General features: G+C 48.2%; 1 protein-coding gene across 11 annotated transcripts in view; it reads left to right on the forward strand.

Moving 5' to 3' along the window:
- Positions 1-15,033, forward strand: part of LOC144162335 (microtubule-associated serine/threonine-protein kinase 3-like) — a gene marked incomplete at its 3' end in the record, with an annotated part of 489,334 nt that extends 474,301 nt beyond the window's left edge. For 10 of the 11 annotated variants that reach the window (XM_077692817.1, XM_077692818.1, XM_077692822.1 and 7 more), the window contains 11 exon segments: positions 1,240-1,310; positions 2,398-2,514; positions 2,640-2,750; positions 3,060-3,287; positions 4,524-4,672; positions 5,188-5,339; positions 6,533-6,607; positions 7,458-7,755; positions 10,907-11,225; positions 14,054-14,337; positions 14,782-15,033. In XM_077692817.1, the coding sequence (XP_077548943.1) occupies positions 1,240-1,310; positions 2,398-2,514; positions 2,640-2,750; positions 3,060-3,287; positions 4,524-4,672; positions 5,188-5,339; positions 6,533-6,607; positions 7,458-7,755; positions 10,907-11,225; positions 14,054-14,337; positions 14,782-15,033 (2,056 nt within the window). 11 annotated transcript variants of the gene reach the window in all.
- Between the last annotated feature and the right edge of the window lie 2,097 nt (positions 15,034-17,130).

A 17,130-nucleotide genomic window follows, 5' to 3' on the forward strand; every position in this document is an offset into this window, starting at 1 on the left:
GCTCCTGTTCACTTGCTCCGCCTATCTCAGACAAACAAATTCGTGAGGTTTCAAAACGGCTCTGAGACAATCGAAAAAATACAAAACCAGTGGAGCAAAATCACCCTCCTGGACTAGAATCAAATATCGTCCACGCAGTCGTTCTGGTGTGAAGTTCACTTCTATAAGGACGCCTGCAGCGAAAACCCATTCGCCGAGCTGGCCGGATTTGCCATGTCGATGCTCGGGCTGCCGTATTCAAATGCCGAAGTAGAGGTGAGGTTTAGTCAGCTTAACATAGTAAAATCCAAGATGAGGAACAAGCCGAAGCCCGAAACAACAAACTCCATCCTTGTTGTAAGAGCGGGACTGAAGTGACACCAGAAAAGTTGTTTTGATTACGAACTTCCCACAGCAGTTGTTAGTGCGATCGGGACATCTGCAACGTATGTGCAACCAAGTCACCTTTCTGGTCCCTCAACGAGTACCAGCGGTCCTGTGGAGATGGTGTGAGACGACGACAGCGGCGACAAAGACCTCGATGTGTTTTTCGTTGACCGGCGATTTCTTTTTTTTTTTTTTTTTTTTTTTCTATTAGTGTGAGCATTTATAACTTTTAGCCTCTTCTGTGATGAAATTAACCAATGACGACCACCGCAGCACTGAAACCTGAAGTGTTCAGTTAGACTCCTTGGAAGGCTCTTTTATATATTATTTAAGCTCTCGTAGTTTTGGAGAGCGTTTAAGAATGATAAAGGTATTTATCATACGAAATTGCACTGTTATTTTAAATAAAATAGGCCCTAGCGGGAAATTTAGCGGATATGTTTTATAATCTAGCGGAATCTGGCGGATCTCTCATTGCTTCTTAGCGGATGTCTGACGCCCAGCGATGGCAACACTGCTACCCGGTAAGAAACAAACTATGGGGAATTTTTAGTGTTCACAATCTAGAGCGTAGTAACCTGGAAATTGTATGAACCACAAACTTACCAACGGGGCTCTACTGTATTATGAGGGAAGTGACCGCATACTGATACGTGTATTATAATCATTTTCTCTTTTCTCTTTCTGTAGATGTATTCTTTTGTCAGCCTGTGCATGACAATGACCAGTTGCAGCAGGGCGGGGTTTTTTTTCTATATTGCTACAAGTCGATTGCGCTGTGGATAGATCTGTCTTTTAAGCTTGATTTCAATGCGTTACCTGTAACAACCTTTTCCGGTGGCCAACTGTTTCTTGCCTGGTTCTCTGTTGCAGTTTGCTCATCACTAACCTAGGACACATCAAGCTCACAGACTTTGGCCTCTCCAAGGTTGGACTCATGAACTGTGAGTTCGCCTTTCTTTGCCTCAAGATTTTTCTAGCTAGCCCCGTCCGGCACTTAACGATGCCGCCGTCTTTTCGGGCTCCAATAAAGTTTACTACTACTATTACTACTAGCTGACTTTTTCGCATTCATGTGTATTGCTTCATACTTATGCAACGCAAAATGGACAATGTTTTGTCCATGATGCCTTATTTTTGGCACATTATCATGTAAGTGTTGGCATGTAGTCATTGCCATAGTCATATTCTCCGCAATGCTTATGAACTTGGTCTCTAGTACAAGCACATTTTCCCTTAGGCCAATGACACAGAAACGGGTGGTTGGCCGAAATGGTGCATTATACTCCAGACGGTGAGCCACTTGTCATCTGTGCAGCAGATTCAAACATGATTTGCAACAACATGCTCACTGGCGGCAATGCGCTGCGAGATAACGGCAGAGTGCCGTGCCCCATTGCGAGTTTGCTGATCACGCGAACACTCCCGAGATGCAGCAGCGATGAGTCGTGACCAAGACGACTGCAGTTTGCACTGCATTTTCGCATTTTGGAGTATAGTAATCATCAGTGCATTCTTCGTTTTCGTCTTGCTTCTTCTCGTATGTTTTTTTTTTTTTTTTCGTGTATTTTTTTTTTTATTCTTACTTTTGTAGCTGAGATTAGCGCTAACTTTTTGTGGTAACCGCACGTCCGTAATTTCCGCATGTGTTACCGACGGGTTTCAGTACTACTTTGGCGGGAGGGCTTGACGCATACCTCGAAGCAGAAGGCGGTTTCAGGGTATGAAAGTTTGGTTAGCTTAGCTTCAGCAGCGGCCCCAAATACCTGACAGACAAACTTTCCCTCTAAAACTAAGGAAGTTAGAAAGCTAATAAAGAAGTGTTCGTTGCTTGTGTCGCAATTACGTGCTGCCTCGCCTGTCGCGTCCACCTGGCCATACAGATCGTCGTCAGTTGCATTCCTTAGCAGGAACTTTGCAAGGTCACTCGGGGAAGCACCTCTGTGTTTGCTGTTTGTGCTCTGTCTTTCCTGTCTGCCTGTCTGCGTGTCCCTGCGCCCCATGGCTGCCGTCTCTGTTGTCTGCCCCCAGTGGCCACCAACCTGTACGAGGGCTACCTGGACAAGGAGACGAAGCAGTTCAACGACAAGCAGGTCTATGGCACGCCCGAGTACATCGCACCCGAGGTCATTTTGCGCCAGGGCTACGGTGAGCTGCCCTGCTGGGCTGTGGTGCCCGCTTGCGTGGTTTCCGCTATCCCTTTTTGTGGATAACAGTTACTGGCATTGCCGTTTCTAACGTCACTGGTTCTCTGCTTGCCTTGCTGCCTGCAGGAAAGCCCGTGGACTGGTGGTCAATGGGCATCATCCTGTACGAGTTCCTAGTCGGCTGCGTGCCTTTCTTCGGGGAGACGCCCGAGGAACTCTTTGCGCACGTCATCAATGGTCAGTTCTTCCTCCTGGGGTCAGAAGGGCACAGTGCCTCGCTTCTCCCTTGCTTTCACTGTGCATTGTCTCACGTCCAAAGAAGTTCTCCCGTGGGATTAGCGATGCACTCGTTGACGTTCCCGCGAAACTGACGGTGTTTGTTGACGTTGTCTCAAATGTGGCACAGCTTATATATCCGACTACTTTTCTGCGTATGTCTTCTGCCTTGTTAGCGTCTCTTGAGGGGTTAGTGGGGGGCCTCAGAGAGAGTTGCATAAACCTCTCCTCCCCTTCCCGGCGCCTCCTCACCACCACCACCCTTAACAGACGAGATCGAGTGGCCCGAGCCCGAGGACTGGCCCCTGCCGGAGGACGCCCAGCACCTGGTCTCGCAGCTGCTGCAGCAGAACCCCTTGGACCGGCTGGGGACGGGAGGGGCGCACGAGGTCAAGGAGCACCCCTTCTTCGGCGACGTCGACTGGGACTCCCTGCTCCGACAGAAGGCCGAGTTCGTGCCCCACCTCGAGAACGACGAGGACACCAGCTACTTCGACAGTGCGTCTCCCTCCTTTCTCTCTGTCTCTCTCTCTCGTGCTGCTCCTCCTCCTCGTTCGTCTTTTCCCTTGTCCTCCTCATTCTTCTTCCTTTTTGTTTTTGCTCTTCGCTGTCTCCTCCTGCGTGTTCTCCTCCGTCTCCTTCCTTCCTTCCCCGTCTTCTCCCTCCCATTTTCTTTCTTTTCCTGCTCCTGATTGACCTCATCCCTGCCTTCCTCCTCGTTTTCCTCCTTCTCTTCTTCGTCTCTTCTTCTCCTCATCCTCCTGCGTGTTCTTTTCTCTGTCACCTCCTCCCCTTCCTCACTCTCTTCCTCGTGGGAATAAAGAAACAAAGGTGCGACAGATGGGTCACAGGAAAAAAGAGTATGCACGAAGCACAAGTGTGCATCACTTTCTTCCTGTGTCCCCTTTGTTGCTCTGTTGTTTTCATTCCTACAATGCTGTGCCAAACAGTCAAAATTTCAATGCTTTTCACATTTTTTTCCTCCTTCATCCTCTTCCTCCTTCTCTTCTTGTTCTACTCCATTGCCTTCTCCTTGTTCTTCTCTTCCTCTTCCTTTTTCTCTTCCTCCTCCTTGTTCTTCTTCATATCCTCCTGCTCCTTTCACCCACCCTTCTCCTCCCGTCACACTCTCTATGTATCTCTCCATCTCTTCATCTGTGCCTGTCATATCTGGTGCTGTATTGATGCAGGACAGAGTCTTCCAGCCAGTGCACGTCTTAGCTAGAAGACTGAAGATCAGTTTGTTGGTGCAGAACTTGTTCTTACTGATAATGATAGCGTGTGATTTGAAACACAGGCATCACTGAATGGGCCTGCACAACTCTGGAACAATAAGGGCACACTCTTTGGGAGAGTTCATGCCGCAAGGGTTTAGATTCATGGAAGTATCTTGCACTTGGCATTAGGCAAAGACTGTCCCACACATGCGCCCACACAGAGTAAGTGTAGGGGCTTCACTGTGCCCGCAAGAAGTACTATCATTGACACTGCTTCTGATTGCCCTGCCTCTGCTACGAAAGTAGAACAGTGTTTTAGTATGCTGATTGCTTTCTTATATTGTTAACAGTGCACTTTTAACCCATCATCCTGCATCGAGAGCATTGCATGCACTAGTGCAGCAGCATTAAAACCATGTCACAAATGTTTCTGGGAAACGTTGAACTCTTACGTGGTGCCGATCGTGCTGTGCTTGAGAAAGGGTGTGCTCTCTCCTGTGCACGTGCACCACCGCAGCACGAACAGACCGGTACCAGCACGAGGACTCTGAGGACCACGACGACGGGGAGGAGCACGTCTTCTCGTCCTTTTCCTCGTGCTCGCCACGCTACCGCAAGGTCTACTCCCGCATCGAGAAAGAGCTCGAGGAAGAGAACCTCCTCAGGGTGGGCGTCTTTTGTACTTGGGCGAGCACGTTGCATCGCAGATTCTGGGCCGCAGCTTTGAGTTCACAGCTGTTGAACCTTGTGTTTAGCCGTCATCTTTCAAAAGCCCAAGTGTCATTTGGGACTATATGCGGGGGAAAATCAGAGAGAGAGAGAAAGAGAGAGAGCATGTGCTTGCAGAGAGCTTTCGCTTACACTTTCCAGGGCATTATCATATTTACTCTATTGTGACACGCACCTTTTTTTTTTCCTGAGAAAATACGTCCCATAATCACATGTGCGTTAGAATCTTGCTTCATTTCTACCGTGCGAGCAAAAGCGAGCAAATTCTCTTGCATTGGCCCAAACTCTCTCTCTCTCTCTCTCTCTTAATTCTGCTTCTAGCGCACTTTGCCGTCATGTCAGCCGCGACAAACATTTCCTTTTTGTATTGTGAAAGTGCTCGTTCGTCGTCATTGGCGGAAATGCGAGTTGCCTTCGTGACGTTTGTGCCTCGTGTCTGCATTGTGTTGCAGCATGTTTGTGAGGAGAGCCACCGCCGCTCGCTCAGCCGGACGGACTCCGCTCCGTCGGACTCAAGTGGAGACTCCTCCACGCTCCTCCGTACTCCGGCGTCTGGCGGGGGTGATGCATCCACCAGGAGGACGTCTGGCTCCTCGCCTGAACTGTGAGTGCAAATTGCTTCTTGGCACAGCAGCCGCTTGGTTGAGCAAAAGTAATGGCAACGAAAAAGAATTAAAGGAGCCATGCAGACAAAGCACAAGATTGGTTCATTCGAAAGATTGCCTCATTAGAATCATACTGACACCACTTCTAACGTAAACTTCGCTCAAATAAGCTACATAATTTGGAAAAGGGAATGGTCATGCGACCCATTAGCTCATTTCCCACAACAGAACCTATGATGTCATATGTGCCCAGCTGTGCGATTGGCTGAGGCCGGCGAAAGCAAATGCAAACTAGGCAGGGCTTATAAGCTTGCCGAACGAGCTATTTGCGCTTAAATGTAACGCATGTTCATTTTACAGCAGTAAGAATGGTGGGGTAAACAATGAAAGTTACGAAAGTAAACAGATGTACCAGTGTGCACTGCTGTTGGTATTGGGCGCACTATGCTTGTTTTAGCTGCACAGCAGTCCGCCATTATGGGGTTGTCTTAGACGATTGGCGTAACCGACGGTGTCTTACGTGACCATATTTGACGAGCGAACACCATGTTTCATGAAACAATTATTTTTATCGTAACAAAAATAAGCCAGGTGCAAATACGGTCAAAAACAAAGCAAAGGCAGAAAATGGCCTGCCGCTGTATGGTGGCGCCATCTAGGTTCACTAACGGTAAACAAGGCTCCCCAGCACATATGATGTCATTGCAGACGTCATGAAAACACACGATTTGGCGGGAAAATTGAAATTTTAACTGAAATTGATTAATTTATCAGTGGATAAAGCATCGTTTGCTTCCAGCCAAGTGCTGGGGGCACCACAAAACACAGTCTTTCGAATAAAACAAACTTGTATTTTGTCTGCATGGCCCCTTTAATTAAGTGAAAACATTCAAAGATTTGGCATGGTTGGTCAGTGAACCGGTTCAATCATCAAAGGTAACATTTTGGTAATAGCGCATGTCAGTAAGCACTCAGGGTAGGCATTGTAACAGCACAGAAGCACAGATTAAATGCATTCGTAATCTGAAACGTTTTGTAATCTGAAATGTTTTGTTTTGCACTCGCTCGTTTTCCCAACAGGTTTGTTTGCAACGAGCAAGTATTTGACAAAGAGCCCGGTTGTCGTGGGCATGTTTGAAGGACTGTTTGTGGGCATCCTGATCTGTTTTCTTTCCTTTTTTTATGTTTTCAGTATTTTTCGCAAGAATCCGAATAAAACAAAAAGCGTGTGCAAATGTGCGCACATGGTCCAAAAGCTTTATACAAGGTATGAACAAAACAGCCCCTGGCTTTCTTACTCCTTCGTCTCTGTGTCACCACAGAGGAGGGCAAAAGGTGGTGTCCTGCATGTTTTAACTGATTGCGGGATGCGGTTTGTAGTAAGCATTGTTGTCTAATGATTTGGCTGAGTGGTGAGGATTAAGGCGGGACTATTACGAAGGAAGAAACCCAGGTTTGTGTGTCAGCAAATGAAACTGTTTTGCAAAGCTTGAATGAACTAGAGCGGTACTTGATGTCGGGAGCAATAATTTTGGAAACAATGTCCAGACTGTGAAGCCGCTGAATGGTTTGCAGTAGCAAGATCAAGTTGTATTTATCGTGTGTAATCATTTATGTAATAAGAATCTGTCATTTATAATGGTCCCACACTATTTGCGACAACGTGTTTTAATACTTGATGGGTGAATATTAGCCTAGGGGTTGAACAGGAGGCTCGTGGCGATGGCTAGCAAGTGGAACAAACTTCGGGGCTGTGCTATGCAGCTGGCGACGGGCATGGCAGCAATGTTCTGCGGAAAGTTGCAAGCGCAGAGTAATGGGAAGCCCATCAAGGCTTTTTCATTCACATTCTTGCAAAGCAGCGGCAAAGGCGTTGCACTGTTGAGTCCAAGGACGCGGGTTTCCAGTCCGACTGCAGTGGCTGCTTTTCCGGCGGAGTCTAAAAGCGAGGAGGCCCGTGTTTTGGCGTTTGTGTGCATGCTAAAGGTGGTCAATTTAGATCCGGCGCCTTCCACTACGACACACCTCGTAGCCCAGAAAACACCCTCAATCAATCAAATCAATCATACTCTTACAAAGGTCCAAGCGTCCCCCGTAATTTCTTTCCTTTCTCGCAGCCCTCCACCACCTTCGCTCGGTGGGAGCCGGCCGCTGCTCACGAGCACGCCGGAGTCGTCGCAGACGGAGTCGGACGAGGTGTCGCCCCAGGTGCAGCGGAGAAGGCGGCCGGGCATTGCTGACATGCCGCGCTTTGCCCTCTCCGTTGACGAGGACGCGGCCACCCGCCGCGCCCACCGCTTCTCGGCACCCGCGGGGCCCGTCCCGCTGCCCCCACCTCCACCGGCCACCATCGCCATCCCTCCAACGGCCACCTCCGCCACTGCCACCCCTGCGGCGACGGGTGCCGCAAATGCGGTGAGTTGGAAGTCTCCGTCTAATGAACACAGATTACATGTTGATCTGCCAGGTGGCGAGGGCATTGGGGACGGCAACTTGGGTCTCGCTGTATTTGGGGTGAAATGGTGACTTTGAGAGTCAACTGCCGAAAGGCAGGCAGGGCTCTTGCTGTGTATGTTTTGAAGCTGATAGTCTCTCTGAGGCGACATAAAAGGGCCCTGCAACACTCTTTTCAACTTTTTTCTAAATCTTGAATGCTTTCAGAATGTGGTCAACAAACAGCGAGTACTTAGAAGAGAGGGCCACAATGTACCTCTGCCAAAAACTACTGCTCTATGCCCATCAGATAGCTGGGAAACCTGCTCAAGAGATTTTTCTCTTTCCCAGGTCTTGGCGTACTTTGAGTACTGGACTTGTGTCATTACAGCCATGCAGTGGCCATTGTCCGGTTTCCTTTCATTTGCAGCAATAAACGCATTTGACAGCCACTTTAGAAAAAAAAGCCGCAAAGCAGAAACGGAAGGTAAATAGTTCTGCTGCGACGATCAAATCATGCAGTACCCGCCGCGATGGCTCAGTGGCTAAGGCGTTGCGCTGCTGAGCCCGAGGACGCGGGTTCGATTCCCGGCCGCGGCGGCTGCTTTTCCGGTGGAGGCGAAAAGCAAAAACGCCCGTGTGTACGACATTTCGGTGCACGTTAAAGATCCCCAGGTGGTCAACATTAATCCGGAGCCCTCCACTACGGTGCGCCTCATCGCCTGCATTCGTAGGCGTGTTTAACCCTGCAATTAATTAAATCAATCAATCAAATCATGCAGTGCCACTCTGTGCTGTTGATAACTGTAGCTTCGACAATGCTTTTCGACACGAAGGAAAGGGTGAAAGGATGTATTGGAAGGGTTGCAGACTCGCTTTAAAACGTAAAAATTTTCATCTTTGTTTTTCTGCCCCATTCAGCCTTCCAGCCAAAAGTTGAAACAGTCTGTCAAAGAGAAGTATATATATAGGCAGAACCGTTCATAACTACTAAAACTGCGGGAATAAGTCGCACGTGTCCCCATTGTTAGACGATTATCGTCTTTCGACAACGTTTGCCGTAAAGCAAGCAGATATGCGTCTTGCATTGATGTAGTGGTATTTCGTATTTGCCCGTCCACCGCTGGATTGTGAACCGGCCGCCAGGGGCTGCTCTTCAATAGCAAGCTGCCTCACTAATAATAAGGGCACGTGTGTTGATGGGTGTGGCTATAAACAGAGCTCGCAGTGCGTGCTGTCATCCGTTCTTTATGTTGTCGTTTTGTTTTTTCTCGGCACCCGCTGTGCCTAGCTGGCATAAGCCCAGTTTCGTAAAGTTCGCTGTCAATGCCACATGCCAAGAGCAAGTGGCCATGCACAGTGGTCATCTTTTGAGAATTGACTTGGCTTAGATGTTGTCGTCGTGTGCCCCGCAAAAGCATGCTTAGTTTTGTGGTCTGTAGTGTGATCATCTGGTGCATCGTTCACTATCAGTTAGTCACCAGGTTGCTTCGATTTACGCTCTCAGAATCACCACGGATAGTCTGCTGGTAGTCCACCGTATGAATATATAGGGGAAAATGAATGTCAGATTTCGTCTCAGGGAGTCCGCTTTGAGTCCAGGATTGCTAATCGAAGAACCCCACTGATTATCAATCCTGCACCGTGGGCAGGTTAAGGGGGGACATGGCTCTTGAAAAAGTTTCTTTTTAATTTTTATGTAAACTCGGTGAAACTTATCAGTCTTGCTGCATTTTCATCACAGACTCCCAGGCCGCCTGCCGGAGCTATGCAAGGGGCAGGGTCTCTTCTATAGCGCACCGCATTCTCGCCAGCAAGGTGCCAGAACACCTCCCAAGTGTTACACTCCGGGACACGACTCTCTTCGTGGCAATCAGCGAGCTAACGCTGTCGCCCGAGCCCATGCCTCCCGGGCGCCACTGGAGGATTATTACCCGGGGTCCATACTGCAATACCACACAATTCTACAGCACCAGCAACTAACCCGACAAGCCTTTCCTCCTCCGCACAAATCCTTAACGAGAGAAGAAGCGACATTCTGCCGTCAACTACAAACAAACACCTTCCCGCACCTAGGAAGGCTCCACGCCATGTATCCTACAATTCACCCTTCGAACAAATGCCCTTCTTGCACAACACAGTATGCCTCCCTTTACCACATTACGTGGGCCTGCCTCGACATTCCAAACATTCCCCGAATACCCAACCCAACCCTTGAGCAGTGGAAAGCTGCGTTGCTCAGCTCAGACCCGGAAGATCAGCGACAGCTGGTACGACGGGCCACGAGTGCAGTCAGAGGCTACAGGGGCCCTGGAATAGGGGCACCTCCCCTCCTCAAGCAAATGACACACTTTCCTAACCAACGTAAAATAAAGTTATTCCTCCTCCTCCTCCTCCTCCTCCCCACTGATTTCAAATATGGCATTATTTTTTGAGTCAGTCAATTAGTTACCAAGCTAATTAGGGATAATTAGCCATTTTGGAGGAACAACAGACAAAACAGTGTTACCCATAAAACTGTAATCTTTATATTTTCGTATACTGTGAATTCTGGTGAGTGCAACAAGAGAACGGTTTTTTGACGCACTGCTTGAAACTAATTTTACAGCCCATTAAACCTTGATGGCACCAGTGGCAAGGAACCATTTCAAATGCCCCTTTCAAACACCAAAGTTTAATTAGCTGTAAAATTAGTTTCAAGCGGTATATTAAAAAAATGGCTTCTGTTATTGCACTCACCAGGGTTCATATTGCACTCAGGGTTCATTGCACTTACCAGGAAAAATATAAAGATTACAGTTTTATGGCTAACACTATTTTGTCCATTGTTCCTGCAAAAATGACTAATTATCTCTAATTATCTTGGTAACCGATTGACCGACTCAAAAAATAATGGCATATTTGAAATCAGCGGGGGAAAAAAAAGCAGCAAACTGGCAGGTTTCACAGAGTTTACTGAAAAATTAAAAGAAATTGTTTTAAGAGCCATATGTCCCCCCCTTATGTCGCTACGGTTGCTGGAAGTGTGCGTCTCGTGAAGGGCTTTGGACACGTTGTGCAAGTAATCGCTGACCTCTCTGAGACGCAACTCGAAATTAACGCTACCGGGGATTTGGATGCATTGCCACCGCAGGCCGAGCCCCGAGAGCTGTCCCCAGTCGAGGAACGGGCGTCGCGGGGAGCTGGCGGCGACCACCGCCGGCCCCAGCAACCGAGCGGTGCCAGCGCCAACAAAAACGCCGCTGTGGGAGGCAGTGACGGTGCCAGCGCCGCCGCAGTGGCTCCCTGCACGCCCCCAAAGTCGGAGAGGGCGGCCACCCCTCCGAGACCCGTTCCCACCAAGATGGCCGCCACGCCACCCGTGCCCACGCCCTCACCGCCCGTCAAGCTGCGTTCGCGCTCTGTCATCAAGTCCGCCTCTGCCTCTGGGCTCTCGCTCATCATCCCCTCTGGTGGGTGTGCTGGAGTTTTTGTGGGGGCTCTCGTCGTGGATGACTGCTGGGGCTCTGCTCGGGCCCAAGCGCCCGAGCTCCGTGTGTTTTTTAAAGGAGCCATGAAGAGAAAATACAGCTTCGTTTAATTTGAAAGAACTGGGATTCAGTATCTCACTCAGCTCTGTTACAGCCACAAAAGATGTTTTTTTAATGGAAAAAAAAAAGCAAGAAGGATTTAAAAACTTTCAAATTTTGCGCCACAGTGACGTGTTATGAGCTAGAATGACGTCATACGGGCCAACAATAAAACACAATTTTCAGTGCATTAACTGCACGTTAACATTAGAGTGACGCGGTCAAATGGAACTAGGGGCCCCACTACAGACGTCCAGTCATGTGTTGTCGCGACAGGTCAGTTAGGCGGCCGCCAATCGCACAAACAAGGTTCCGTGACGTCATAGAAAAGTTGTGGGAAATTGGCTAGGGGGTCACGACTGCTTCACACGTTTTCTTTCATACCTCCGTTATTTGTTCGAAGATTGCGATGATATTGGTATCATCGTTATCGGGACTAAGCAGTCTTTCTAATAAACCCAACTTGTATTTTGTCTTCATGGCTCCTTTAAGGGGAGATGCTACCCGATAAAGTTTTTTTAAATATTTGTGACAACTAAATGAATTGTTCACTGTTTATGAAGTTTGAGCTGCTCTTTTCAAATCTGTTTTTCGTGTTTTGATAGCTCATTTGGTTAATTTTTTGTACACCACACATCTGTAAATGCAATGAATATTGCTGCAAGCTTAGGCAACAACAGTGAACACAGGAAAACACTAAATAATAGCCCATATTTTGCTCCCACTGGATAGCGGAATCCTGTAAAGCAAAAAAATACAGTGTAACATTGGTGTTTTAATTTAGAAAAAATAAATAAATTCCAATGTTATCTTAATGCATATGATCATAGAGAGCTCCAAAATTTGTTTCTTTGATATCAGGACATAGGCGTGCCAAATTTCATTATCATCGGGCTACATAACGTGCACAAAGTTTAGTGCACAAACCCAAAAATGACTACAAAATGAAGACCTGAGAAAAACGCGCTTGAAAGTCTGAAGCATGTTTATCTGCGTGTTCAGATTGCCGATGAATATGTGCTCAAAACTGCGTCCCGCCAACAAGTAAAATGTCCACAAATCCAACACAGACCTAAGACTCTTCCGGCACAGTAGGACATCGCATCCCGCTCCTCTAGATCTTGAGATAGTACGAGTCCCTTGTGCCTTTCCGCCTGCTGCCGTTCATCGGCAAGTGTTTGGTCGCATCACCCACAAGTGTAACAAACAGGTCAAAGTCGCACAGCACCGTACAAGAACGGTGATCACTGACTTGCTTTTTCGTAGTTTTTCACTAGCTATATCCATTTGAAATGGCAGACAATGTCCGTAGTTGCACCAACCTTGTCGCCGTCGTGGTCATCGTCGCCGATGCTCCGCTTTGGCCTAGTGGCTGTCAGGACGTTCTTGGTTGCTGTCGTGCTCCGACGCACTTCGTTGCTTTCCGTTATACTCGTGCGAGATTCGGTGGTTCTGGACTTTGTAAAGCACATTCAGTGGAATCCACTGCGGAAATAATCGGATGAAATGGTGAGCGATTAGGTTCGCGATGCAGCACAGCATCGTAGTGACAAGCGGAAGCAGCTTTAACTAATGGCACGCTTGGTACAGTACCACTTGACATATCGCCTGATTCAAACAACCGGTAGGTTCTTCTTTCTTTCTTTCTTTCTTTTTTTTTTTTTTTTTTTTTTTTTTTTTTTTTTTTTTTGTCGCTTTTGGAAGGGCAGCACGGGCAACTCTGCCTGCCCGAGCTAATGCAAATGACAATGCCGCTGCTTCAAGATGCATGCAAAGAAAACTTGGAAGAAACGCTCACTTTTGTGGATTTTCATAATTTTCTGACGACGCTGCAACTAACTTAGACACATTTTTCGTTAAAATCTAGTTGAAATTTTCGCTTGAATTGTGCACTGGCAAGCCTCAATGTTCAAAAAATGGTAGTACAACCGAAAACAGAAAAGGTGAAATTTCCGAGAGAAAGTCGATTTTCTGGTAAAAAAAACAACAACAAAAAGACGTGATGCTAAACAGACGTGGACCAAGGCGAGATACGATGAACACAGGCGCCATCTCTTCTTTGTCTGCGTCTGTTTAGCGCCACGTTTTCTCTTCATTCAAGTGTGAACCAACTCGCTCGGCAACAAGTTTTCTTGAAGCGATGTTTCGACCCACACTTTCCCTTATCAAAGGGGCCGTGAAGACAAAATACAGCATTGTTCAGTTTGAAAAAACTAGACTTTCGTAGCTCTCTCAACTACATTCCATCCACAAAATATGTCTTCTTAAAATGAGAAAAGGCAAGAAATATCAAGAAACTTTCAAATTTGAAGCTAAAGTGGCATAATGGGTAGGAGCAACATCATATGGGGTGACACTTAAGACATAGTTATCGGCACGTTAACTTCACATTAGCATCCAAGTGACACGATCAAACAAAACTGCCTTGGGTGCTTGCCCCCATTGTGTGAAAAACCTGCGTTGTCTGGCGCAGAATACGGCTGCCTATGGGGCCCTTCGAGTAGCAGTCTTGGACTTGCCGCGGACTCCCCGGGAAGCAGCCCGGCATTCAGTTTCACACATAGTATTCCCATAACATGAGGAATCCTCGGGCTACTTGCCGATTATCCGCTGCAAGTCCAAAATTGTCAACTGTAAAGTGTTTGCAATTCGCACCGTGATGGTGGTCACCTGGGCTGAACGCGTGTTCCTCCTTTCCAACCCTGGCGCAGATGACCTCAGCGCTGCCGCTGTTGCCGCCGCTGCTGCCAGCGGGGCGGACTTCTCCTCATCGGGCAGCAGCCTGCACATGGGCGGGAGCGTGCTGGGCTCGCCTGGCGGCTCGAGCACGAGCTCGCGGGACACCTCGCCGAGCCGGGAGCTGAGCCCGCTGGTGTCGCAGCTCAAGCCGCCCATCATCATCCAGCGGGGGGCCAGGGGCTTCGGCTTCACCATCCGGGCCATCCGCGTCTACTACGGCGACACCGACGTCTACACCGTGCAGCACCTGGTCATGGTCAGTGCGCCACCAGTGCGCCACCAGTGCATGCCGGAACACTGTTGTGGCTTTGACCCACCTCAGTTGTGCAGTGTTTTGGGAGAAGGGGTGTCACAGTCTAGTATGTTTTGTAGAGAGGTTGTATTGGGCCCCTTTTAATAGTCCACGGTAGAGGGACTGAAATTCAAGCAACAAAAGCCCACAAGACTGCCCATGCAGTAGCAACAGCAGCTTTAACGTATAAGTGAAGTTCATATGCGTAAACCTAGCTGAAAGCTGTGTGCCTGTGAGATGATGAGAGCCAGATAGCCTATACGAGCAGGCACGAAGGCTTGCAATTTCTCACTGTGCACCTCCCAGTAGTAGTGGACAGTTCTGCATGGTAGAGAAAAAGACTAAACCGAGCCATGGGAGAGAGGAGGAGCTGAGCCTGCGTCGTCTTCTTCCCCGCTTGTTGCGCAGGCGGTGGAGAGCAACAGCCCAGCCTTTGAGGCGGGCCTGCGGCCGGGCGACCTGATCACGCACATCAACGGCGAGGCCGTCCAGGGGCTGCTGCACCCGCAGGTGCTGCAGCTGATCCTGGCCGGCGGAAGCCGCATCCACATCCGCACCACCCCGCTCGAGAGCACCTCCATCCGGGCGGGCGGCCGCCGGCGCAACCCCACCACCAGCCGCCTGGCACGCCGCAACACGCGCCAGCGCCGCACCTCCCAGGTGCGCCGCTTTTTTGACTGCTACTGCGGGGGGGGGGGTCTGGGACGTGCGCCCGATTCCGTACAGTGGAGACAAAGACAATGCGAGCTGGAACGCCCGACTCTTAAATGGGGGATACTTGAGGAATAGTGCTCCTAGTTACGAGAAAGCAATGCCTGCACAAGAGAGTTGCAGACAGTATGAGCTTGAACGCTCAACGCCTAGGCAATTGAAAGATACTTGAGGAATAGCACTTCTTGTTACGAGAAAGGTATGCCTGTACATACAGTAGCAGACAAGATGAGCTGGAACGCCCAACAGTCGATTGAAAGATACTTGCAGTATGCTTGACAGTTGATCTAATTATACTTGTGGTGGACCCAGCTGCAGTAACGTGGAATAGTACCCAGGGTACAGCGTGCAAATTATGTCGAGATGATTTGCCCTGGTGCAGGTGACATGCATAATTATTTTGCAATGCGGCAAGTCTGTTTAGCTTGTTTGTAAGGTTTTTCAACTCAGGCTGCCCAAGACTGCTTGTATGGTGCAGTACATTATGACAAGCAACTAAGCACCATGTGACTGGGCGGTTCCCATTTGCTGGCAGGGGTGGGTGACCAGATGAATGGTTGAAAGTGGTCTTTGTTGTCTTTGCTCTCGCTAATGTTGTGTGATGGCTTCGCGTTCATGCATGCTTCACAAAAAGGGGGGGGCTAAATTCTTGTGTGTTGGGCCAAGTTGACTTGGATATCCTGCCCACCAAGTGTGAGATGAGGATTTTGTTACAGCTCATAAAAAAGGGGGGGAGTGGGAGTAATGTGCCGCTTCGTGGTATGCACATTCTCTGTTTGTCCCCTGTCGTTTCTCTCCGAAGATAGGACACAAACTGTTAATGAAATTACGAAAGTACGTTATTACAAGATGAACGCTTCTGTCGCAGAGGTAACTTGACAAGGGTAAACATTTTTCACTCAGTTTTTCCTGGCTACTTGTTTTGTTTTTTCTTTTCAGATGCGGTTTAGGTATTACTTGTTGTTGCGACAACATGCTAGCCCCAACTAGACATTGGCTCGGTTCCTCTACCTCTGTGGCCGAAAAGTTTCAGTAATTTTCGCACGCGTAGTGTCATTACAGTGCATGCCATTGCATTTGGGGCCAAGTTTAGTGTTTTGGCTTGTAGGGCGGGAGAGTGTGGCAGACATCTATTCTAAGACTTTTTTGGGACTTCTGTGGGACATTTGGGGCCAAGTGTAGTGTTTTGGCTTATAAGGCGGGAGTGTGGTAGACATGTATTGTACGATGTTTCTGGGACTTTTGTGGGACATTTCTCGACGTGTTCCAAGAAATTTTAGCATGGAAAGCGGGGTGGCAAAGGCTTGTGAATTCACAGCCAAATGAAAAGAAGCACCATGGGGTTGAAGAAAAATAATAGGGCCCGTTTCTCGAGGAATGCGGTCTGCATGGTAAAATTATTTGGTAGGTTCTTTAGTGTCCATGCATTTTTTAGTGTACTTTAGCTTTTAGTATTGTTAGCAAACGTTGCCAGCCCTTGCAAGGTTATCGAGCCTGCGCAAACTAACCAGCAGTTCTGTGAATACGAAGCAATTTGAAGTAGCAGTTTTAGTGAATACGGGGCATTTTTAAGAGTAGTGTTAAGTGTAGGTAACATTAACGGCAGTTTTGCGAGGCAGCCAACATAGCGGCTTGGATCTTCACAGGCTTTGAATTTTGTCCACTGGCTATACGGCTATGATGCCAAAGTCCCAGCAGAAAACAAAATTGTCCTTTAGCCTTCCACATCACCCTTAGCAATCAATCCAAAAAGCTTGGTACACTCCCTCTGTACTATAGTGGATACAGATGTCGACAAAGTAATATTATGAGCACAGGAACACGTCATGTGATGCTGTTCCCTTGAGAGCACGGTGTACTGCCCTTTGAAGGGAGCCGAAGGGTGCTTCAATTCTTAATATTTTTTTTGTTCTTGCACTGTCTTGTTTTGTGCTGCTGCTTACGCCATGGGAGTGTAAATACAGTTTAGTTCAGAATAAAAGCTTATTTCACATGGGAGCTTTTCTCATCTGCCGTGGTGTCAGAGTGGCCGGTTTTAGTAAGGAC

Source organism: Haemaphysalis longicornis, unplaced genomic scaffold, assembly GCF_048455015.1.
Source record: "Haemaphysalis longicornis isolate Haplotype H1 unplaced genomic scaffold, Haemaphysalis longicornis Haplotype H1 scaffold_12, whole genome shotgun sequence".
In the NCBI taxonomy this organism is placed as follows: Eukaryota; Metazoa; Arthropoda; class Arachnida; order Ixodida; family Ixodidae; genus Haemaphysalis; species Haemaphysalis longicornis.